This window comes from Panthera pardus, unplaced genomic scaffold (assembly GCF_024362965.1).
Source record: "Panthera pardus isolate Hobbes unplaced genomic scaffold, ASM2436296v1 HiC_scaffold_6, whole genome shotgun sequence".
NCBI lineage: Eukaryota > Metazoa > Chordata > Mammalia > Carnivora > Felidae > Panthera > Panthera pardus.
Window position 1 is genome coordinate 17071490 of NW_026526991.1, and position 23916 is coordinate 17095405.

A 23916-nucleotide genomic window follows, 5' to 3' on the forward strand; every position below is an offset into this window, starting at 1 on the left:
CACCTTATCTTTTCCTATCTTTGCCTTCTCAGGACTGTTGTGGGCCTGACTTGGGGTGTCAGGGTGACCATTAATAAGGCAAATCCCTGTGTACCTCGCAGGGTTTGAGTAACTGGAAGGCGATCTCCCAGCTGGTAAGTACCTGGGCCACAACTGGAAGCCATCCCTCCCTCTGGGTACCAGCGTGGCACCGGGATTGCGGCCCAGCGCCTCCCAGCGGCCGGCGCAGGCCCCGCCCAGTCGCAGGCGATTGGCCACCCGAGCCCGGCCAGCTGAGGAGGCGAGGCCGTGCCAGCCGAGGGGGCGGGCCATGGGCTGGTCCCAGGACTGGCGGACCCGGCGAGCAGCTATCCAGGCCCCCGGGCGCTCGGAGGCTACAGGCCGCGCGGCCAGGCTGAGCCCCAGCCGTCGCGCCGCCGCCGGTGCGCTGCCTTCCATCATGCTGTGGCGGGGCAGCCAGGCGCTCCGGCGCTTCTCCACCGGCCGGGTGAGTCTGGTCCCGGGCGAGCGTCCTGGCTCTCTCTCACCGAGGCTGCTTTCCAGACCCCCGGGCGGGCGGGGCGGGAGGGTCGGGAGGGTCGGGCGGCGGGGCTGGGGGTGGGCAGCGATGTTCAGGCTTTGCTAAAAACCAAGACAGCGTTTTTAAAACTAGGAGACTGCCGAGAAGGATCCGGAGAGGGTCTTGAGTATGGCTTGCCAGGCGAGCCATTGTCTTGTCCGGGGAAGGGGCTGAGGATGCGGCTTTTGAACATCTACGGTATGGCTGGGATTGACAGGGTGGGGACAGTCACTTGGCAAGGGGGACAGGGTCAGCTTCCTTTCCTTTTTTCATTTCAATGATGACATCCCTGGTTATGAGATGGAGCTGAAGTACAGGACCGAAACCGTTTCTGGAGGACAGTAGTATTCAAGTCAGCCGCGTGGTCCTGGGCGGCCTGGGAGTTGGGAGCCCTGGCATTGAGGATCCATTCAGATTTGGGCCCTCGGAGCTGGTGGCTGCAGGCTCATTTTTCGCGAGTTGCAGGCGGCAAGATTGCTATGATTACCAGACGCTGCAGAAGCAGCACTCTGGAACATTATTAAACTGTAGCGTTAAGAAACGAGCCGTGGCCCAGCCCCGCGCCTTGGAATTGCATCAGCTCCTCCAGAAATGGAAAGAGAGCAGACACGTTGCATGTGACCCCTGGGAGAGATGCCTCCCTGCATTTAGGCAGACTCTAAACTGTTTAGGGAAGGGAAAAAAAAAAAAAAAAAAAAAAAAAAAAAAAGCATGTCATGTACATCATCTCTTCTGTAGGAAGTGCATGCTTCCTGGTCTGTGAAAGAATTTGCTTTTCAATTCCTCTTCTTTGCCAAAGCCATATGTGCATGTATACAAATCCAGACGTAAGAAACTTGAAGGCGGAGAGAGTCTTGAATAGCACCAAGAACCAGAACGATGCATACATGGAAAAATCTTTTGTCTCCCAGACGACCCCAAAAAATGAGGATTCGTCACTTTACCCCATCCAGTCCTAGTTATTGGGGAGTATTCGCCCTTTTAAAGAATAAGAAAAGAGAAACCTGCCCTTGGAGAGCCTTTGCTTGCTCTGAACTCCTCCTTAGCTTTCTCCCGCCACGTGGCACCTGGGGATGTGGATTGGATGGCACCCAGAGCAAGGGCTTGTGTCTGCCTATTTTATTGGCCTCCTCTGTCAACACCTTTCATTGAATTGCCTTTTTTGGAGTGCAGAAGGGAGTCTCAAAGAACGAAAAGATTGCAATAGTGGGGTTTACATAAGATTTCAGTAATAAAAGTTGAACATCCCAGGTGGCAAATGACATGAACAGAAACATGCATGTGGGGAAGCACCAGGCACGGTCAGGGGTCTGGGGTCTGACCATACATGTGAAAGAGCAGCGACATTCGTTTGGGAAGAAGACGGGTTCTTCCATGGCCAAAAGGAAGACATGGAACAAGTGAAGTGTTTGGGATATTTTACTCCATAGAAAATGGGGATCCATCCTTTGGACGGTATTCTAGTAAGAATTGTTCAAAATCAAGCATGGCTAGTGGGAGCGTAAAAAGGTGCAGCCACTTTGGAAAACTGGCGATTTTTTATAAAGTTAAACATACACCTATAATATGGCCCAGCAATTGCACTCCTAGGTATTTACCCAAGAGAAGTGAAAACTCATGTTCACACAAGTACCTATTTATGAATGTTTACAGAGGCTTTATTCATTATCACCCAAAACTGGAAACAACTTAAATGTCCTTCATCTGGTGACAGGATAAACAGTGGATAAATCCATCCCTACATAGGAATCCTACTCAGAAAAAGAAAGAGGAAGGAACTCCTGGTGTGTACAAAAGCATGGATGAAACTCAGATGTGGGTGCTGAGTGTCAGAAAACGGACTCAAAGGGCTATGTATTATATAATTCTGCTTATGTGACATTCTGGAAAGAGTAGAACTATACAGTGATAGAAAAAAGATCAGTGGTTATTAGGGGCGGGACATGGGGGAAGCATGGACTATAAGAGACTGTCTCTTAAAGGACAGGAAGGAATATTTTGGTGGGGGTGGGGGGGTGATGGAACTATTCTTTTTTTAATTTTTTTTTTAATTTATTTTTGCGACAGAGAGAGACAGAGCATGAGCAGGGGAGGGGCAGAGAGAGAGGGAGACACAGAATCGGAAGCAGGCTCCAGGCTCTGAGCTGTCAGCACAGAGCCCAACACGGGGCTTGAACCCACAGACTGTGAGATCATGACCTGAGCCACCCAGGCGGATGGAACCATTCTTTATCTTGATTATAGCAGTGATTAGGTGACTGTGTGTCTGTCAAAACTCCCAGAACTATCCACTGAAAAGGGTGTATTTTACTGCAGGTAAAGTATACTTTCATCTTTAAAAGTGAAAAAAATCACACGGTTTTTTTTTGTTTGTTTGTTTGGTGTTAAAGCAGAATGAAAAAAAAAAAAAAGAATGAGAAATTTCTTAGAACCTAGCAAAATCCAATGGGAAAACTAGTTTATAACACTTCCTGCTAGAGTCGATTTTTTCCATTCTAGGTCTTAAAGAAGTGGACTCAGAAATATTTAATGATTTTGGCTTAATGATGTGGCTGGATCTTTTTAACTACGGCCACTATCCATAGCAATAAACCCTTTGTCTATAGTTAGTGTCGTGCACTTCCATTATCTTGCCTGGTTCACTGCTCCTTAATTTCTCCCCATGGAGGGGGATTATTTAGCCTTCATATTATTTGGCACTTTGTGATTTAGCTTCCTCTGCCAGTGTCTGGGATAAGTCTGGCTGGTGGTTCTGGGTTCGTAGCCTGGTTCTGGAACTTGAGATTACTCTATGATCCAATTTAAGAGGTTGGACCCCTCCCTACTTCTTGGAACCAAGTACTGGTTTATACCCTAATTCTAGCAACCTGGTCCTTGTTTCTGAATTACCTGACCCCCTGCTTTCATGTCAAGTTTGTTTTGAGGACCTTCAAATTCAACTTCAAACCATATTTGGTTGTGTACTGAGCACTTGTTCTAAATCCTGAGGATATAATTATTTAATAAATAATAATAATATAATAATAATAATAGGTAGCATTGACATAGCACTTAGTATGCACCAGACACTGTTATAAATGCTTTACATTTATGCACACTTAATTTGCTTACTATCTCAGTGAGGTAGGTACTATTATTACCCATTTTACAGATAAAGAAACTAAAACTCGGAGAAGTTAAATAACTTTTTTAGAGTCTCACAGCCAAAAAGGATAAAATAATAAACAAGAAATAAACTATCCCTGCTTTCAAAGAGTCCATAGATTAGTGGAACAAATGATTAAACTTGTGGTTAAAGAATAATAATAGACAATATACCAAAAAGGAAATACAAATGGATAGTGCAATATTAAAAGGCACTCAACCAAACCAGTAATCAAGGGGATGCAAATTAGAACAAGATATAAGATTTCACTCATCACATTGGCAAAAATCATAGAAGTTGACAATATTGTGTGTTGGCAGGGGTGAGAAAATAGTTCCTCAAATATTCTAGAAGCCAATTTGATGGTATCCATTAACATTTAAGTTTTAAAAATGATCCTACAATTTCATTTGTAGATATCTGAGAAAAGCACTCCTGCATGGGCACAGGAAGCATGTACCAGGATACCCATTGCCATGGTATTTGTAATAATGACAGACTGAAAGCCAAGCTGTTCCTCAATAGGGAAATGAACAAATAAACTGAGACATAGCTACGCTCTGAAATGCTGTACACCAATTTTAAAGAATCAGTTATATGTACTAACAAAGTTATGGGACATTACACATAATATGACTCAATTTGTGTTATTTTTAAAACACAAAATAATATATTATGTATACACTTCGATATATGTAAATGTCCAGAAAAGGTCTGTAGGATGCACAGCAAACCATGAAATGTTTTTTTCTGGGGTGGAGGGGGAGAGGGAACTGGGATTGGGAGACTCCAGTCTTATCTGTGATTGTTTCATTTAAAAAAAAATTTTTTTTTACATTTATTTTTGAGAGACAGAGTGAGAGACAAAGCACAAGCAGGGGAGGGGCACAGAGAGGGAGACACAGAATCCGAAGCCTCCTCCAGGCTCCAAGCTGTCAGCACAGAGCCCGACGTGGGCTTGAACTCATGAACCGTGAGATAGTGACCTGAGCTGAAGTTGGATGCTTAACCAACTGAGCCACCCAGGTGCCCCCCCAAATTTTTTAATGTGTATTTATTTTTGAGAGAGAGCAAGCACATGCGAGTAGGGGAGGAGCAGAGAGAGAGAGGGAGGGGGACAGAAAATCTGAAGTGGGATATGTGCTGGCAGCAGGGAGCCCAATGCAGGGCTCGAACTCAAGAACTGTGAGATCTTGACCTGAGCCGAAGTTGAACGCTTAACCGTCTGAGCCACCCAGGCGCCCCTGTGATTGTTACATTTTTAACAAGGAGATTGTGTGTATATGTTATATATGTAATTAAAAATTAATTTTAAAAATTCTATGCAATGAGATTATAGATAAATGCAATGCACTGAAGTCCTCCCCTTCTAGCAGGGACTGGAGTCCATCCCTGGATCTAGTCCTTTGGACTTTTCCCTACTGTTACCCAATCTTTGACATGTTCTTTGGTCACCAGCTGCACCCAATCTTTAGGTGCAAGGCATTCCCAGCTGGCTTCACATGCTAATAGACCCTGTGTTGACATCTCTGTTTTAAAAACCTCTTACCAGGGTACCTGGGTGCCTCACTCAGTTGAGCGTCCAACTCTTGATTTCAGCTCAGGTCATGATCTCATGGTTTGTCAGTTCGAGCCCCGAGCCAGGCTCTATGCTGACAGCGTGGTGCCTGCTTGGGATTCTCTTTCTGCCCCTCCCTTGCTTATACACACGCTCTTTTTGTGTGCAGCTAACAAAGTTATGGAACTTTCTCTCTCAAAATAAATAAATAAACATTTAAAAATAAAACTCTTTTATCCTTTTTATGATAAAAAAAAATGTTGGCCAAGGGGTGCCTAGGTGGCTTAGTCGGTTAAGCATCTGACTTCTGCTCAGGTCATGATCTGACAGTTAGTGAGTTCGAGCCCCACGTCGGGCTCTGTGCTGACAACTTGAAGCCAGGAGCCTGCTTCGGATTCTGTGTCTCCCTCTCTCTCTGCCCCTCCCCCACTCATGCTCTGTCTCTGTCTCTCAAAAGTGAATAAATGTTTAAAAAAATTAGAAAAAAAAAATGGCCAGATATCCAAGAAAGTCCTCATTAATATGTACTTTATATGATTACACAATGGGGAAAAAAATCAAGTTGCACAAGTTTGTCATTTATGGTGGTGTCTTGAATCTTGTTTGAATCTTACACAGATTTACATCTATGCCATGTGGAACTTGTTGCTTCTGATGATTAGTATGAGGGTTTGTTACAATCAGTACCATGGGCTTTTACAGTATTCCAAGCTACCTCCTGTGAATGTATTGAAGGTGGCTTATTAAGTCAGCTTTTATTTTCACTGTGTATCTGCTCAACTCTCAAACAGAAGAGGGGTGCCCACCCGAAGTTAATTCATGCCTCGCCTGAGTGTGTGCTAATAGAGAAATAATATAGCATCACTCTTGTGCTTAAAATCATTCATTCGGTGGATCTCACTCTTCACAATAAGGTCCAAATTATTTGCTGTAGACAAGGCTCTCCCTAACAGGTCTTCTGACTCTCCCTAGAGAGTCACTTGTCATCACTCCCCAACTTCCAGTATTGGACCCACTTTGCCCACTCCTTCACTTCTTTGTAAATGCCACCCCCTCTGCCTGAAACTTCCCAAGGACCTCCGGTAATCCGCGCCCTTCTCTTGGCCAACTCTTAGGATGAGTGCTCTAAGATTCAGTCAAGGAATTCTTGGAAAGTCTTCCCCTTTCCACACCCACACTGTGCTTTCCTGTCCAGCTCTATGATGCCGATATGTCTTTACTGCTTCCCTGCTAACTGGCAAACTCCTGAGGGCAGAGACCAGTCTTCTTTGTGCTTTTACTGTAGGGATCCCCCCCCAAAAAACGCCCATGGAGGCTAAACAGGAGAGCAAATGAAGGATTTGAGCCTGAGGGAGCGAAAGGCCATATCCAACCAGAGTAACGGGAGCAGCCGCTGCTCAGCTCTAGCTGACTGTTGCCACGTCGAAGTGTAGACCATGGTTGACAAACCTCCTGAGTTCTAAAAAGAAGTCAGAAATTCAGCCTGCTAACGTGAAAGCTCCTAAAAATCTTATCACAATTCTTTTACAAATGCTCTGTGGGCCGAATAAAATACTCTTGTGGGACAACTGATTTGCAGTGCCTACCAGGCCCTGGGCACGGAGCATGGTAAATGCTCAGAACATGTTCATTGAGCACGTCTTGCACACTGTCAGGCATGATTTGGAGCACCATGTGCCACATGTTCCACAAGGTGCTAGGCATCTGGATGTCTCTGAAAAATTGACTTGGTCTTATTCTTCAGTAAATCTGTCAGTTCTCACAATTCCTGACGTGGAGAGCTTTGGCCTTGTTTTAATACCCCACTCAAATGGTTCTGTAACGGTATCGTCTGCTTCGCAAAAGCGTTTCGGATCAGTCAGCACTGACTCGTAGTGCTGCGCCATTAGGCTTTCTATAGAGGATTGTGTTTTGGTTTTTGGTTTTAATCCTTGGAGCATAATCAGAATTCTCATTAATTTGCTTCCTGAAGGAGTCCACCAGGATGTGGATAGCCTGGGAATGGAACATTGAATAGTTTAAATAGCAGAAGCTCTGAGGGTGCCTGGCTGGCTCGGTCAGTAGAGCATGTGACTCTTGATCTCAGGGTTTTGAGTTCAAGCCCCATGTTGGGTGTAGAGATTACTTAAAAATAAAATCTTAAAAAAAAAAAAAAGAAGGCAAAAGTTCTGTTCCTTGCCAAAGGCTCTTCTAGGCAGAATGCCATCATTAGAGAAACCCAAGATAGTGGCACTTACCGCCAAGATTTATAAATGCTGTGAGTGGTTTTATGCCTCCCTGTCTTTCTCACCAATATAACAGGCACTTACAGTGCCTCAAAGAATGTTCTCTGGTCACCAGATCCAGCCTACAAATGAATGGTGCTTTCTCCCCTGTCAGGACCACCATGGTACTTCCTTAGAAAGTCTTATGGAACTATTTCCACAATTAACCTGTCAAACTGTTACCATATTTTTCTTTTAAAAAAAGGGGGGTTGGGGAGGGAGGACAGGAGTGCCTGGGTGGCTCAGTTGGTTGAGCATCTGACTCTTGATTTCAGCTCAGGCCGTGATCCCAGGATCATGGGATCGAAACCCCAGTCGGGCTCTGTGCTGAGTGTGGATACTGCTTAGGATTCTCTCTCTCTCTCTCTCTCTCTCTCTCTCTCCCTCTCCCTTTCTCTCTCCCTCTCTCTCTCCCCCTCTGCCCTTCATCCCTGCTCTCAGGCTCTCTCTCAAATAAAAAATAAATATAAAATATTTTAAAATGGGGGGCAGACCTTCAGTATAGGAAAACAATAGAAGCTTATCTGCTGAAGTGTGATAGATCCGAGTTTTGCTTCTGCCCGTGGTTAGCCCCGTCTGCAGGCAGTTTACTTGACTTCCCTAAGCCCTGTGTGTTCTAATTTGTAAAATGGGTTACTGTGAGGTCTAAAGGCATAAGTAGTTGATAAAATGTTTTAAATTGATTAACAGGGCTCAGCATGGTGTTGGGCTCATGGTACATTTCCAGTAGGAAAGTTCCATCATCAACATTTTTTATTTACCTAAGTATTACTTGTGGCATAATAATAATAATAATAATAATAATTAACATTTGTTGAGCATCCACTATTGCCACACACTGCACTAATGCATTAGGTGATAAATTAGATGATAAACTAATGCATTAGATGATAAATCCTTTAAACAACCTTATGAAATAGGTACTATTATTTTTTTTATTTTTAAAGAGTTTTTTAAATTTTTTTTAATGTTTACTTATTTTTGACAGAGAGAGCGCGTGCGCATGAGTGGGGGAGGGGCAGAGAGAGGGAGACAAGATCTGAAGACAAAATCTGGATCCTGGATCATGACCTGAGCTGAGATCAAGGGTCGATGCTTAACTGACTGGGCCACCCAGGTGCCACTAGATACTATTATTATTCAGATTTTAATTGATGAGACCCAGCTCAAAATCCTATGGCCTGTGTTATGGAAAAACAGAGGAAACTAATAACCAGAGTTAGAAGCTGAGAGCTGCCACTTAGTAGCTGTTTGACTCCAGGCTATATCTTAACTTCCAGGTGTTTTAATATCTTCATCTATAAAGTGGCTTAGGGATGCCTGTCTCCAGGAGTCATCGAGCCATCAAAATGAGGTAATATATGTGAAATACCTGGCACTTACAAGGGTCTCATTAAAATGTTGACTAAGGGGCACCTGGGTGGTTCACTCAGGTCATGATCTCACAGATTCGTGAGTTTCAGCCCCACATGGGGCTCTGTGCAGACAGCTCGGAGCCTGGAGCCTGCTTCGGATTCTGTGTCTCACCCTGCCCTCTGCTCCTCCCCTGCTCGCGTTCTGTCTCTGTCTTTCTCTCAAAAATGAATAAATGTTTAAAAAAAAAAAGTTTGCTATTATTGCCACCCCTTCTTCCTGATCCAAGCTTCCCAGGGTAGAACCTTTTTGCGAAGTAGGTAGGCACACGCTCTCCATACAGCACAGATTCTCTGATTTTAGTGTGCCTCTCAGTCGATGGGGAGCTTGTTAAAATGCAGCTTCCTCGTGCCCCGCGTCTGACTCAGGAGATCTGGAGTGGGGCCCAGGAACCCACGCTTTTAGCACATCCTCCCCACTGATTCTAACACAGCCATCACAGCGTACGTCAGTCCTCAGATCACACTTGGAGAAATAAGAATACCCCAGTCTGGTGTTTGGGAATTATGCCAACTCATTATAAACGCACTTAACCATCCTAAAATCCGGACATGTCTCAGTGTTGGAAACTCACTTTTGTAGCTTCAGCTTTAGCATGAAGCTCAGAAACTGTTTCAGTGAATGTAGCATTTCTAGAGATACTGACTTTCTTTAAATGCTGTCTTTCTAGGGGAGCGTGGAATCTGGACTTGAACTCCAAATACCCACGTGACAGCTGAGCACAGCGTTACATTTGAACCATCTCAGCCTCTTAGCTCTTTTGTGTGCCAAGGGTAGCATTTTAGAAGGCTTAAACTATTTGGTGTTGGTAGCGGTGTGAGGCAAAGCCTGATTTTTAAGATATGCCATCATGTCTGTTCTAGTTCAAGCCACAGCATAAATGATAGGATTTGGAGATGGAATGCTTACAGAACATTTTGATTTTTTTGATAAGAGTAAATGAAATAATCACGTATTATCTGTAGGCAAACTATGCTGTTGTTGCAGAGTTAATCTGTTTGCTTGAAAATATTTGTTAGATGTTGAAGCTGTAGGCTCTTTGGGGATAGAATCTTTGGCTGGCCCTGGAAAAGATTTTTTCAAGTAAAACCTTCATTGTTTTCATTATCAGCTCAATTACAGGGAACATGTGAACCCATATGGTTTTAAGTTCATGCCTAAAAAGGGATGCTGTCTATGCCCTCAGTAAATTGGGAAATAAGGGAAAATTGTTTCCTCATAATCAAATTTTCACAGTGAGGCTTGACTAATTTAGAATGACTTTCTAGTACATTAAAGAATCCCATTTAGAGTGAAAGGGAAAAATATCTAAATCCAAGTCCTGTGGAGCTGTGTTCTTTTTTTTTTTTTTTTAACGTTTATTTATTTTTGAGGGAGACAGAGACAGAGTGTGAGTGGGGAAAGGGCAGAGAGAGAGGGAGACACAGAATCTGAAGCAGGCTCCAGGCTCTGAACTGTCAGCACAGAGCCTGATGCGGGGCTTGAACTCAGGGACCGTGAGATCGTGACCTGAGCTGAAGTCGGACGCTTAACCGACTGAGCCACCCAGGTGCCCCATTGTTACCTTAGCTTTGCAAAAGATTCCATTTGGAGAGAATTTACAGGAGGTATAATTGCTTAAAGAGAATTCTTTAAAACTACAACCCCTTAGCACTATTCTTGTTTAAATGGTGTCTGTATTTCTTGATAATCAATGTACTTTTGTACATCAGTGTTAATCTTCCAAAAGGAAAAGAGATGAGTGGTGGGAGCTCATTTTTATTATTTTATTTTTAAGTGCATATGTAGGCTTTGAAGTGAGACAGACCTGGATTCAAGTCTCACCTCTCCTCCTTTTTGCCAACATGACCTTGAGGATATAATTGACATTTCTGAGCTGTGGTTTCTTCATTCATAAAATGGTGTAAAATGGGAGATAATCAAACGATAGTTGCAATGATCAAATGAAATGAAATGATGTGCAGGTCTTAATTCTTTACCTGAAACCTGAAGGACACGGGCACCTGGGTGGCTCAGTTGGTTGAGCGTCCTACTTTGGCTCAGGTCATGATTCACTGGTTCATGGGTTCAAGCCCTGTGTTGGGCATTGTGCTGACAACTCAGTACCTGGAGCCTGCTTCAGATTCTGTGTCTCTCTCTGTCCCTCCTCCACTCACATTCTCTTTCTGTCTCTCAAGATAAATAAATTAACATCAAAAAACTTTTTTTAAACCCGAGGAACAAAATATATTTAGAGATTCAGAATTACATTCTAGAAAGTCAATGTGGTACATAGATAGTACATTACATATAATTCACAGCAGGGTCTGGGACAGTATCTGTGACCAAACACATTGATTTTTCTGCAGCAAAACATATAAATGTTCATACAGTCCTTACGAATACTATAATTAAGATTATAAATAGCAGTATGTCAGCCCAGGTCAAGTTTGAAACCAAATGAATGTGCACAAACTTACAAGAAACCTGTAAGGACGAAAAAGAATGTTCCATTGGAGCAATCCAGGTTTTGAGGCCTAAGGAATTTGGGCCACTTGCCAAAGATTTTGGAATTTTGGACTATATAAAGAAACATGGAACTGTATCTAGGATGTAGCAAAACCTCTAAGACATGATTGAAGCTTTTACCGCAACAATCCTTTGCATCAGATACTGCATTGAGCCTCTTACATGTTAATATTAAGTCATCTGCTTCAATCAAACTTGTGTGAGGTTGGTGTTATTATTCCCATTTTACAGGTGAGGAAAAAAGGCAACAGAAGTTCGTCGCTTGCTTAGGGACACACGACTAAACAGGAGTGGCACTTGATTTTGATTTCGGGTAGTCTAGCACTGGGGTCTGCCTGTGACCCCTGTGTCATACTGGCTGTTAGCTCTTGGCCTCTTCTGGAAGTTAAGAGATGAGTCTGGCTCTTCTTTCTATATTGCAGGGCCACAAAAGCCATTGTCATATTGAAGCAGATCTTGCTCAGAATTAAACTCCTTTTAACTATGAAACTTACCCTTACTTGTTAACATCCAGCTTCATTTCACCGAGGAGTTGGAATGGCTTGTAAAATATATGCAATCCCAATGATTATGATGAATAATCGGGGGGATTAGAGCAAAGGGGAAAAAGGGAATACGTCGGCGTGACATTATTTTCACTACTGTTTATGTGTAATGTAGCCTAGGTTCAGCGTGTGTCAATAAAAATTTTATTTTGTAGACCTCTGTGTTGTTTCCTCAAGTCATTTTGCATGATTGGAAAAAGAGTGTTTGTTACCCATATGTCTTCTAACCATGCCGACGTCTGTCATCATTGAATTGTTTCACAGGCCTATTTCAAAAACAAGCTGAAGCTGGCACTTATTGGTCAGAGCCTTTTCGGACAGGAAGTGTACAGTCACCTCCGCAAAGAGGGCCACCGAGTTGTGGGCGTGTTCACGGTTCCAGACAAGGACGGCAAAGCTGACCCGCTGGGTGAGTGTATCTTGGAACAGCTGAATCAAGGACTCCGCACTTGACCCAGCCGGCTCAGGCCCCAGCTCAGACCCCTTAGGCCTTGTTGGCATTTCTCAACTTCTATTTCTTGGCCACAGCTCCCAAAGCCCCAGACTACCTGCCTCCCCCCTGGATTCTGCTACACGCACTCTGCCTCTTGAAAGCCTTCTCAAGCTAAGTCTGTTTGCAGACTCAAAAATGCTCCCTTGTCTGTGGGCCCCAAGACAAAGATGCAGGCCCCCACTGTGTTAAGAATTTCTCCACTTACCTACCTCCAAGGTCCCTCAGAGGAATTTTCAGGTTTATGTTTTTTCTGAACTACACTTGTGACTTTCCAAAGGTGTTATGAAGCATCTAGAATAATGTCTGATTCAGAGGTGCCAATGGAATTGAAGAGAGGACCGCATCCAATAATAGAAATTGATGTGGGTCATAAAGAATATATTTATGTCAGAACAATGATAGCTTGGCTGCTTGGCTGTTAAGGTAAGGTAAAGAAGATAGCCATTCTCAAAGCAAACGTACAATGAGATTCTGATCTACAAGTATGCAGTTGACCCTGACCAACACAGGGGTTTGAGGTGCTGACCCCCTACCTAGTCAACACTCCACATATTACTTTTGACTCCCCCAAAACTTAACAAAAAATAGCCTACTGTTGACTAGAAGGAAGTCTTAACTGTTAACATAAGCAGTTTATTACCACATATTTTGTATGTTATATGTATCGTATACTGTAGTCTTATGATAAAGTAAGCTAGAGAAAAGAAAATGTTATTTAAAAAATCATAAGGAAGAGAAAATACATTGACAGTACTATATTTATTTAAAAAATTCACATATAAGTGGACCCACACGGTTCAAACCCAATTGTTCAAGAGTCAACTATAGTTATATAGTTACATAGTTACATAGTTGAGGACGGGTGCAAGACACGGAGATAGAAATGGTCTACAAATTGTACAGATAGGACATAAGAATGAACAACTAGCTATCCTGGCTTATAAATCAGATCTTCAGAAATCACTGGAACAATGCGACATATTGGCTGATAAACACTGATCAGTGATAACCCTAAAATTGTAGCCTTTTTTCTTGGAAGAAATAGTTCTGGGGCTTATCCTATCTTGTTCTACTTTAAAAAATATTATATTTTAACATTTTTTTTTTCAAGAGTCATGCTAAAAAAAATTTGGGTCAAAGAGCACATATGCATATATGAATTTAATCACTTGATTTAGAAATTATCCTTGAGGGGGCACCTGGGTGGCTCATTCAGTTGAGTGTCCATCTGACCCTTGGTTTCAGCTCAGGTCATGATCCCAGGGTCATGGAATAGAGCCCTATGTTGGGCTCTATGCTGAGTGTGGAGCCTGCTTAAGATTCTCTCCCTCTGCCCCTCTCCCCCACCCCTGTGCGTGCACACGCTGTCTCTCTCTTTCCCCAAAAGGAAAGAAAGAAAGAAAGAAAGAAAGAAAGAAAGAAAGAAAGAAAGAAAGAAAGAAAGAGATTATCCTTGTTTCAGAAAAAAGCTATCCCAACCTGGGGAATTCTGAGGGAATCTGCCTCATGAATTTGGACCTGGTTCCAAAGGCAGAAAGGGACGGATGCCTATTACTGGGACTATCTGTCCTATTATTAGCTCTTTGCAGCAGCTTTGTGGCGGGGGGGATATTTGGGAGGACTCATATTTGGGATATCAGATTGGCTGTTGAATCAGGGAAGCCCCAAATAATATTAGCTTAAGTAACATGGAAGTCCATTTCTCAAGTCTGAGTTGGCCATTGGAGCTGTTGTGGCAGCTCTATATTTATCACGATGCAGACTCTTGCTGTTTGTTGTTTTCTTATTGTCAACACTGGGCTTCCATCTCATGGTCCAAGATAGCCGCTTTTTAAAAAAAAAAAAAATTGTTTAATGTTTATTTATTTTTTGAGAGAGAGAGACAGAGTGTGAGCCGGGGAGGGGCAGAGAGAGAGGGAGACACAGAATCTGAAGCAGGCTCTGGGCTCCGAGCTGTCAGCACAGAGCCCGATGCAGGGCTCGAATTCACAAGCTATGAGATCATGACCTGAGCTGAAGTCAGACGCTTAACTGACTGAGCCACCCAGTCTCCCCCAAGATAGCTGCTTTAGCCCCAACTGTCCAGTCTGCATTCTAGCAAGCAGGAAGGGAAAGATGGGAAGCAGGAGGCAAGCCTTTATCCCGAAGTTGCACATATTATTCCCATTTGTATCCCACTCGCTAAAACGTAGTCACAGCCCAAATCTATTTGTAGGATATACAGAGAAACATAGATTTTATTCAGGGTGCCTATGTGCTCAGCTAAAGTAGAAGAATCTTTGCTAGAGATTGAAGGGGGACAGCTAGCAGTCTCTGCCATGTACATGAACTTCAGAAGAATTACAAGCATGTGACTCTTAAAACTCCTTTAAAAGTATGGCCTGGGAAACTAACTTTCCCTAGTGTCTGGTCCCGGGGCCAGGACCTCCTTTCCATTCGTCGTGGCCATTTGGGCTGCTAGCAAAACATAGAAAAGAAAAACTACCAATTTGACTTGCAGAGTAGCCTGGGATGTAGTACAGCATATAGTTAACTGTATATGTTCTGGAGTCATGCAGTTAATCTGACTCTGCCACTTACTAGCCGCATGAGGTTGGGCAAGTTGTTAAAACCCACTAAGCTTAGTTCAACAGCACCCATCTTACATGGGTTAGATGACATAATGTATATAATGTGCTCATCCCTGTGCCTGGTTCATGAAAAGGGATCAAAATGACAGTGGCAAACTATTCTTGTTATCAGAATAGCCAACTAGAACAGTGGAAAATAGCCCTGGGGCAGCCACAAATCACTATGGAAGGATCATAGCCTATCTCAGTGTAGTCGATTTTTAAAATGAAGACTTCTAGGTGTGCCTGGGTGGCTCAGTTAGTTAAACATCCAACTCTTAATTTCAGCTCAGGTCATCATCCTATAGTCATGGGATTGAGCCTTGCATTGGGCTCTGTGCTGACGGCATGGAGCCTGCTTGGGATTCTTTCTTTCTCTGTCCCTCCCCCACTTGTGCTTGTGCACACTCTCTCTCTCTCTCTCTCTTTCTCTCTCTCTCTCTGTATCTCAAACTAAATAAACTTAAAAAAAAAAATGAAGACTTCTAAGTTTTTCATTTGATTTTTCTTTCCCAGTTTAACGTTGCACAGTTTCCTCCCAATTTCACATTTTTTACCACCGTTTATTCATTTTCTTATTATCTGAAAATGATTTCTTTACTGTTTTTTGACCATTTTATGAACATTATTATACTGGTCTCTCACATCCTTCCCAGTGTATTGATCAAGGCATCGGCTTGATGGCCAGATTTCTTCAGGACTCACTTAAGACTGGTAACTATGCTTTCTGGTGGAGGCATTATCCCCTCCAAAGTCAACGAAGGTTGATTAAATGGGGGAGAAAGGAAAAGGAGCCCAAAAATACAGATAAAAAGCCTTTCTTAAAGCTTTAAAAAATTGCCTGAAATGTAGTTGCTTTGTATTGTTGGTGGAAAATAAATATATATACTTAATATATGTAAGGTATGTAGTTAGTAAAAATGATATTTTATTATGGAAAAAAATGAGCTGTGCTACCGGCACTTTGGAGGGCCACTCCTTTTCCACACAGAGGTAGATGGAGCTGTTCTTTTGGGAAGAGAGAACATTTTCCACAGGAATGAGCCTCAAATCTTCTCCAGTATGGCAGAACCCTCACGAGGAGCATGTATTCTCCATTCTGGGCCTCTCTCTTCCACTAATTTATCTGACTGGTGAATTTGGGAGAAGGAACTAGGTAATAGACAAGCCCAGCTCAGATCAAAAACGTCCTCTCTTTGTCTTTTGGGATCTGCCTGTTTGGTGCAGAAAATGTGTTCTCATTATAGTTTGCTCTGTAATAAAAATGACTTCCCTCCAGGAAACAGGCATGGGATGGGACTCATGGTTTTCCATCTGTGCCAGAGGCTGAGTACGTCTAATCTGAGTGGTGATGTAGCAGCACTTGGCTCCAAATCTAGAAAACAAACAAACAAATATTCTTTAAGTGGCTATATCAGTAATAAAAGTATAATTTTTTATCTGTAAAAGAGAAAAGCTTTAGTTAAAATTTTAAAATGTTGGGGCACCTGAGTGGTTCAGTTGGTTAAGCATCTGACTCTTGATTTCGGCTCAGGTCATGATCTCACAGTTTTTGAGTTCAAGCCCTGCATCCGACAATAAGTGTGGCGCTTGGTTGGGATTCTCTTTTGTGTCCCTCCCACCTCTTGCATGTACCTGTTCTCTCTCTCTCAAAATAAATAAATAAACTTAAAAATTTTTTAAATGTTATGTAGCCACAAACTTTTTTTTAAGTTTTATTTATTTATTTTTGGGAAGCGGGGGCAGAGAGAGAGAAAGAGAGAGAGAATCCCAAGCAGACCCCATATTATCAGCTCAGAGCCTGACGTGGGACTTGATCCCATGAACCATGAGATCATGACCTAAGCTGAAATCAAAAGTCTGATGCTTAACCGACTAAACCACCCAGGCACCCCTAGTCACAAACTTTTGATTAAATATATTATGCCTCAAATATATAGTAAAAAATCACATTAGAAAAATGGATGGATCATGATAAAATTGTAACAGGTCAAATTCTGGTGACCATCTAAATTGTTCTTCAACGTGTTTTATTTGTCAATGTTTCATGAAGCTGGAAAACTGCAATGTGTGAATCCACACATTGCACATATAAACTTATGGCCAAATTTTTTTTTAATGAAAATCATTTTCTCTTTCCTGCTCAGCTTTAGCTGCAGAGAAAGATGGGACCCCCGTGTTCAAGTTCCCCAGATGGAGAGTCAAGGGCAAGACCATAAAGGAGGTGGCAGAGGCCTACAAATCTGTGGGTGCTGAGCTAAACGTACTTCCCTTCTGCACACAGTTTATCCCCATGGATGTAATTGACAGCCCAAAGTACGGCTCCATCATATATCACCCCTCCATCCTTCCCAGGCATAGAGGAGCCTCTGCTATCAACTGGTGAGCATTTTTTTAAATTACAGAGAAGATGGGCCTATTTCCATTGCCTATAATCTTCTATTTTTTTACCTAGGGGATCAAGGAACTAGGTGTGCTTGAGGAGGTGTGAGGCCCTGATTGATTGCGACTATTGCATGAACTCCCCTGAGACATAGAGGTACAGCATGGGCTAGATAGCATTTCCCAAGAATAGTCTATGGAGTACTGGCTTCATTAGGTTTAACTAAGTAACTGAGCAAACAAAGGTTCTATAGTCAGACAAGTTTGGTTTATGATAGATTTCTTGATCACAGGACTTCTTAGAACCTATTATATGTGTTGAGTGAGAGAGCATTATAATCTCTAGGAGGGAATCTGAGTATACAATGTTCCCAAACTTATTCGACCATAGAACTGTTTTTGCACAGAGAATCTCAAGTACATGTCAGGAAATGCTGAATACCTGAAATTATCTTCTTTGTTATCTGTCTTCTGTTCAACTTTAAGCTCCTTGAGGGAAGCGGCTATGATCTAACATTTTTATTGCTGTAGGTACACTTTTCTGCCTTCTCTCCTTTACCTGTGCATCTCCTTGATATCTCTCAGTGTCAAGTTATTAATTAGGCAGAAAACTACACTTAGTTCCAATGTGGTGAATAACACTTCATTGTATTTGCATGAATTGATTTTTTTTTTTTTTGCTCTTTTAAATGGTACTGTGTGGTTATCTTTGCATTTAAACTTGTATTTTTTCTCATTTCACATTTCTTCTACATGCAGAATCACTGGGTCAAAGTATATGAATGTTTGCAAGTCTCTTGATAACATAATGCCAATTAATTCCTCAATATTTCTGAAAAGAGTGATTGATTCATTGACTTAGGTCTTGCTCAATTAGTAGCTCTGAGATTTAAAATTATTTAGGTCATACTGCAAATGACATATCAGATAAAGGGTTAGTATCCACAATCTACAAAGAACTTAAACTCAACACCCCCAAAACGAATAATCCAGTGAAGAAATGGGCAAAAGACATGAATAGACACTTCTCCATAGAAGACATCCAGATGGCCAACTGACACATGAAAAAATGCTCAACATCACTCATCATCAGGGAAATACAAATCAAAACCACAATGAGATACCACCTTACACCTGTCAGAATGGCTAACATTAACAACTCAGGCAACAACAGATGTTGGTGAGGATGTGGAGAAAGAGGATCTCTTTTGCACTGCTGGTGGGAATGCAAGCTGGTGCAGCCACTCTGGAAAACAGTATGGAGGTTCCTCAAAAAACTAAAAATAGAACTACCCTATGACCCAGCATTTGCACTACTAGGTATTTATCCAAGGGACACAGGTGTGCTGTTTCGAAGGGACACATGCACCCCCATGTTTATAGCAGCACTATGAACAATAGCCAAAGTATGGAAAGAGCCCAAATGTCCATCAATGGATGAATAAAGAAGATGTGGTATGTATATACAATGGAGTATTACTCAGCAATCAAAAAGAATGAAATCTTGCCATTTGCAACCATGTGGATGGAACTGGAGGGTATTATGCTAAGTGAAATTAGTCAGCCAGAGAAAGACAAAAATCATATGACTTCACTCATATGAGGACTTTAAGAGACAAAACAGATGAACATAAGGGAAGGGAAACAAAAATAATATGAAAACAGGGAGGGGGACAAAACAGAGGAGACTCATAAATATGGAGAACAAACTGAGGGTTGCTGGAGGGGTTGTGGGAGGGAGGATGGGTTAAATGGGTAAGGGACATTAAGGAATCTACTGAAATCATTGCTTCATTATATACTAACTAATTTGGATGTAAATTTTAAAAAATAAAGTTAAATAAAAAAAAAAAAGAAATTATACCACAAAAAAAAAATTTAGGTCATAAACATGGATGATGTCAATATTAGCCTGCTCTCTGATATACTTTTATATGTATTTGTTCACATATTCAGCTTATTGGTTGTATTATATGCTCTTAAGGGCCAACATTTTCTTTTTCTTTTTTTGTTTTTTAAGTTTATTTATTTATTTTGGGAGAAAGAGAGTGTGTGCGTGAGTGTGTACATGAGTGGGGGAGGGGCAGAGAGAGGTAGAGAGAATCCCAAGTAGGCTCTGTGCTACCAGTGCAGAGCCCCACATGGTGCTCAGTCCCATGAGCTGTGAGATCATGACCTGAGCCAAAATCAAGAGTCAGATGCCCAACCAAGTGAGTCACCCAGGAGCCCCCAGGGCCAACATTTTCTCTTAGGCTAAGCTTCCTAGAGCATAAAATACAAAGAGTTGGATTAACCAACCATCTTTTACTATAATTTACATGGACAATCTAGAGCTAATTCTAGCTCTGACACTTATATCCAAATTATATCATCTAAATTAATAATCAGTTCTCCTTTACTGAGTATCTTCCGCTTTATTTTCCTTTATCTTATTCTGCCTAATACAGGGTCAACTATGATGTAGGAATTGGACCCAGGTGGGCAAAATTGCTTGATGCCACAGTAGAAAGCTGGCAACTGGCAGTTAATGAGTGGTAGTAATGATGGGCTCCAGTGCCCTTTTGAATAGACTAGCAGTCATTAGTGTGTATTAACAAGAAAGACTATAGATATGGGAATGTACAAAATAGTGGTACCATTAAGTAGTGATTTTATGAATGCTGACATCTCCTGGCTTTGCTGTTAATTTCTCATGGTAGCTTCCCTCACTGTCTACTTTCCATTATAACTATCTTGTACTTTAATATCACTAACTCATCACTTTGTCATACATTATACCAACATTTTAAGTTGAAGCTCTTCTTTTCACAGGACTCTAATTATGGGAGATAAGAAAGCTGGGTTTTCTGTTTTCTGGGCTGATGATGGTTTAGACACAGGACCCATCCTTCTTCAGAAGTCATGTGATGTTGAACCCAATGATACAGTGGATGCACTTTATAATCGGTTTCTCTTTCCTGAAGGAATCAAAGCCATGGTTAGTATATTTATGCCATCGAGAAGAATTTAGTAAACCTTTAAGATTTTAGAAATATTTTTCTTTTATTGAGAATTTTCCTATATTAATTGTTATACACAGTATAAAGCTGAAAAACAAAATTAGATTTTATATTTGCCAGTAGGATGGTATATTTCGGGTTGAAATCTGAATGTTAAAATTTTAGTTTGTGAGGCTATCTTGTTCCTCTGAGAGCACTGATAAAATGGGTGAAGTAGCAATGAAATGGCTTCATTTATTTTGCCAAATACTTGAATCTCCAACCCTGTTTATAATGACTAATTGTAAAGAAGTGTATAGACTCTTAAGAAATTTTGCTATGGAAGTTGGACTTCTTTCAAAAGTATTTGAAATCAGTCTATGTAACAGGGTGAAATTTGGCATTGCTTAATTTTTTCAGATGTGCTCTGGGTAAAAGCCCAAAGCACGTGCACCACAACATAAAAATATATTAGCTTGTAGAAATACTGAAAGATAATTTCAGTGTCATTTAATTTTTTCCGAGTTCGATATATATAGTAGAAGCAGCCACATAGAGATGGACATTAGGAAAAAGCAGCAGCTATGGATTTAGGAGGAAAGAGAGCAGTGATTTGTTTGTATCATTTAATGATTAAGAGAGTAGGGCACTGGTGTCAGAAAGACACCAAAGTTCTCATTCTACTGCTTACCTGTTGTGACAGTAGGCAAGTCGCTTAGCTTCGCCAGCCTTGGTTTCCTTATCTGTAAAGTGTAGATAACTGCCTGACTTACAGGCATGCTATGAAAATTAGGTAGCATTTGTGTAACGTGCCTGGCACACAGTAGGTGCTAAAAAATGATCATTACAATCAAAATAGTGTTGGGTGTGTTCAGTGGCATTTGCTCAAGCCCAGATCATGTATCCAATGATATTATAGCTACAAGTGGGCAAGTGAATGAGCTATGAACTGGCCCTGTTCTCAGGTCTCTCCATCCGCATACTTTTGGGGGGTGGGTGTTGGTCAGCAGCTGTGTATGCTGAGAGCGAGGTCTGGGAACTGAAGCTCAGGTAGGCCTCCCCATGAAGGAGAGAGACTCTCAAGGCAAACGAGAATCTGGCACAGAAGAGAATTCAGGACACATCCCAAAGGCAATCAAACTCATGGGTAGATTTTAATTATTTTCAAATTTCGGGTGTCCTACACTAGAAAGTAAGTTGAATTTCTTAAATATAACAACGTACCACTTTCTAGAATCATCATGATAAATAGAAATCACTCACAGTGACTTATTTTACAGTTATATTACTGAAATTCCCACTGGGTCATCAAGGGATGTTGAAATTTGTTGAAACAAGGGAGTCATTTTTAAGAGTACAGGCTTGATATTGGCAATAGGTAGACTTGGATGGAGATCTTGCTTCTGATGCCTATTGGCTACCTCTGCTCTTGAGCTAGTTGCTTCACTTTTCTAGGCCTCGTTTTTCTCATCTGTAAAACCAGAATAATAATATCTACCTGGCAGGATTGGTGTGATGTCTGCAAAGGATATTTTCTATGAAGTAGCTATCACATTGCCTGGCACATAGATGGACCTGAAGAAATGGTAGTTGTCTATTATTATAGTCTGACTCTCTGGACAGATTTCTATGTAGCAATTCTGTTTTGCAGAGCTTCAATTAAACAGATGATGCCATTGCTGACCATTAGGCTATAACCCAGATAATGTTTTTGGCTTTAGGTGGAAGCTGTTCAACTCATAGCCGATGGAAAAGCTCCTCGCATTCCCCAACCAGAAGAAGGAGCAACATATGAAGGCATCCAGAAAAAGGAAAATGCTGAGGTATTTATATCCACTCAATAATACACCCCAAAGGTCTTGGCCATTTACCTTTAAGTAGTTCCCAACGTACAATTTCCTGGCCAAAGGGTAGATCTCCAATCCAGCCTATTCTATGCTTACCTAACCCCACTTCCACCACTGATGGAGAGAGATGTTTCTATTGCCTTTGACACTCATAGCATTAGGAGATTCAGCTTTGTGCTTTCCTAGATTTCTTGGGATCAGTCTGCCGAAGTTTTGCATAACTGGATCCGAGGTCATGATAAAGTCCCTGGAGCTTGGACAGAGATAAATGGACAGGTATGTGCCAGGGACCAATTTTTATGTGTGTGTGTGTGTGTGTGTGTGTGTGTTACCTTTGTAAAAGTTATTACACATAAGTCCTCTGGTTCTTTCCTTGGTCATGAAGAGGGTCTGTGATTCTAGGTATATGTGCCCAGCTGGATGAAAACACCCCCATCTTTACTCGTACTGAGCATTTGCCGTGAAGCAGATGCTAGGCACAGCCTCTGCTCTCAAGGAGCCTGCAGTTTTATGGAGAAAGCAGAGAAGTGAATAAGCACTCACAAGGCAATAAGACAAATGCTATCCTTGAGGCCCAGACTCAGTTGCAGTAGGAAAGGCTTCCTAGAAAAGCTGGTCCATTTGTTTGCCCTTCAAGAGGTCAGCAGGTAGAGAAGGAAACAAAGAAGCAAAGACCCAGAGATAGGAGAGTGTTACCCAGTCTAGGAGTCCCAAAGAGCCTCAGGTGTGAGGAGCAGGTGGGAGAGGAGGCCATGGGGGGGGGGGGTGGCGGAGAGGCAGGGGAGGAGCAGGAAGGGCCTTATAATCCCTGGGAAATCTCAACCCAACTTGGCTCTCAGGTTTCAGCTCTCCTTGGGAGTTCCCTGACTTCACAGGCCCGTGCTGGCCAGGTTGGGGGTCCCTCCTCCTGGTCCAACAACCCCCTGCCTGCCTCTGACACAGCGTATTATATATATTGTCAGGGTCTCTTTATTTATCAATCCCCCCACCCCTACTAGGCTTTGTACTCCATGGGGCAAGGACTTCATGTTATTGTCTTGATAATATCCTCACTTAAGCAGGATTCTTAGTATGTATTAGGTGCCAACAAAAATATGTGGGATCAGGAAGGACCAAGAGAGGGAGTTTAGTGCAGTAGTTAAGTGAGTGGGAACTGAAGCCAGAATGTTTCTGTTAAAATCTGGCTCTGCCACTGTTTGCTGAGTAATCTCAGGCAGGTTACTTAACCAGTGGGGCTTTGGGTTCCTTATTGCAAATGGGACTAATAATAGCACCTGGGTGCCTCAGTTGGTTAAGCATCTGACTCTTGATTTTGGCTTGGGTCATGATCTCACGGTTCAGGGACCAAGCCCTGCATCGGGCTCCACTAACAGCATAGAATCTGCTTGGGGTTCTCTCCCCGCCCCCCACCCCCCGCCCCACCGCCCCTCTCCTGCGCATACACACACACACTCTCTCTCAAAATAAATACACTTAAAAAATAATAATAGTGTCTCTTTTATTGGCTATAGGTCATTGTGAAAATTAAGTGAGTTAATACATGTTAATTCATTTACATACTGAGTCCTGGGCATGTGTATTCAATAAATGTTAACTATTATAATCTTCAATAGGT

The 23916-nt window shown here is 42.1% G+C and overlaps 1 protein-coding gene across 1 annotated transcript in view; it reads left to right on the forward strand.

Moving 5' to 3' along the window:
- The first annotated feature begins 318 nt into the window (after positions 1–318).
- ALDH1L2 (aldehyde dehydrogenase 1 family member L2) overlaps positions 319–23916 on the forward strand; it is a 65023-nt gene continuing 41425 nt past the window's right edge. Inside the window, exons 1-6 of the mRNA XM_019446654.2 lie at positions 319–487; positions 12257–12401; positions 17242–17476; positions 20288–20453; positions 22176–22277; positions 22488–22577. Of these exons, the coding sequence (XP_019302199.1) occupies positions 440–487; positions 12257–12401; positions 17242–17476; positions 20288–20453; positions 22176–22277; positions 22488–22577 (786 nt within the window). The 5' untranslated portion in view covers positions 319–439. The remainder of the gene's footprint in view (positions 488–12256; positions 12402–17241; positions 17477–20287; positions 20454–22175; positions 22278–22487; positions 22578–23916) is intronic.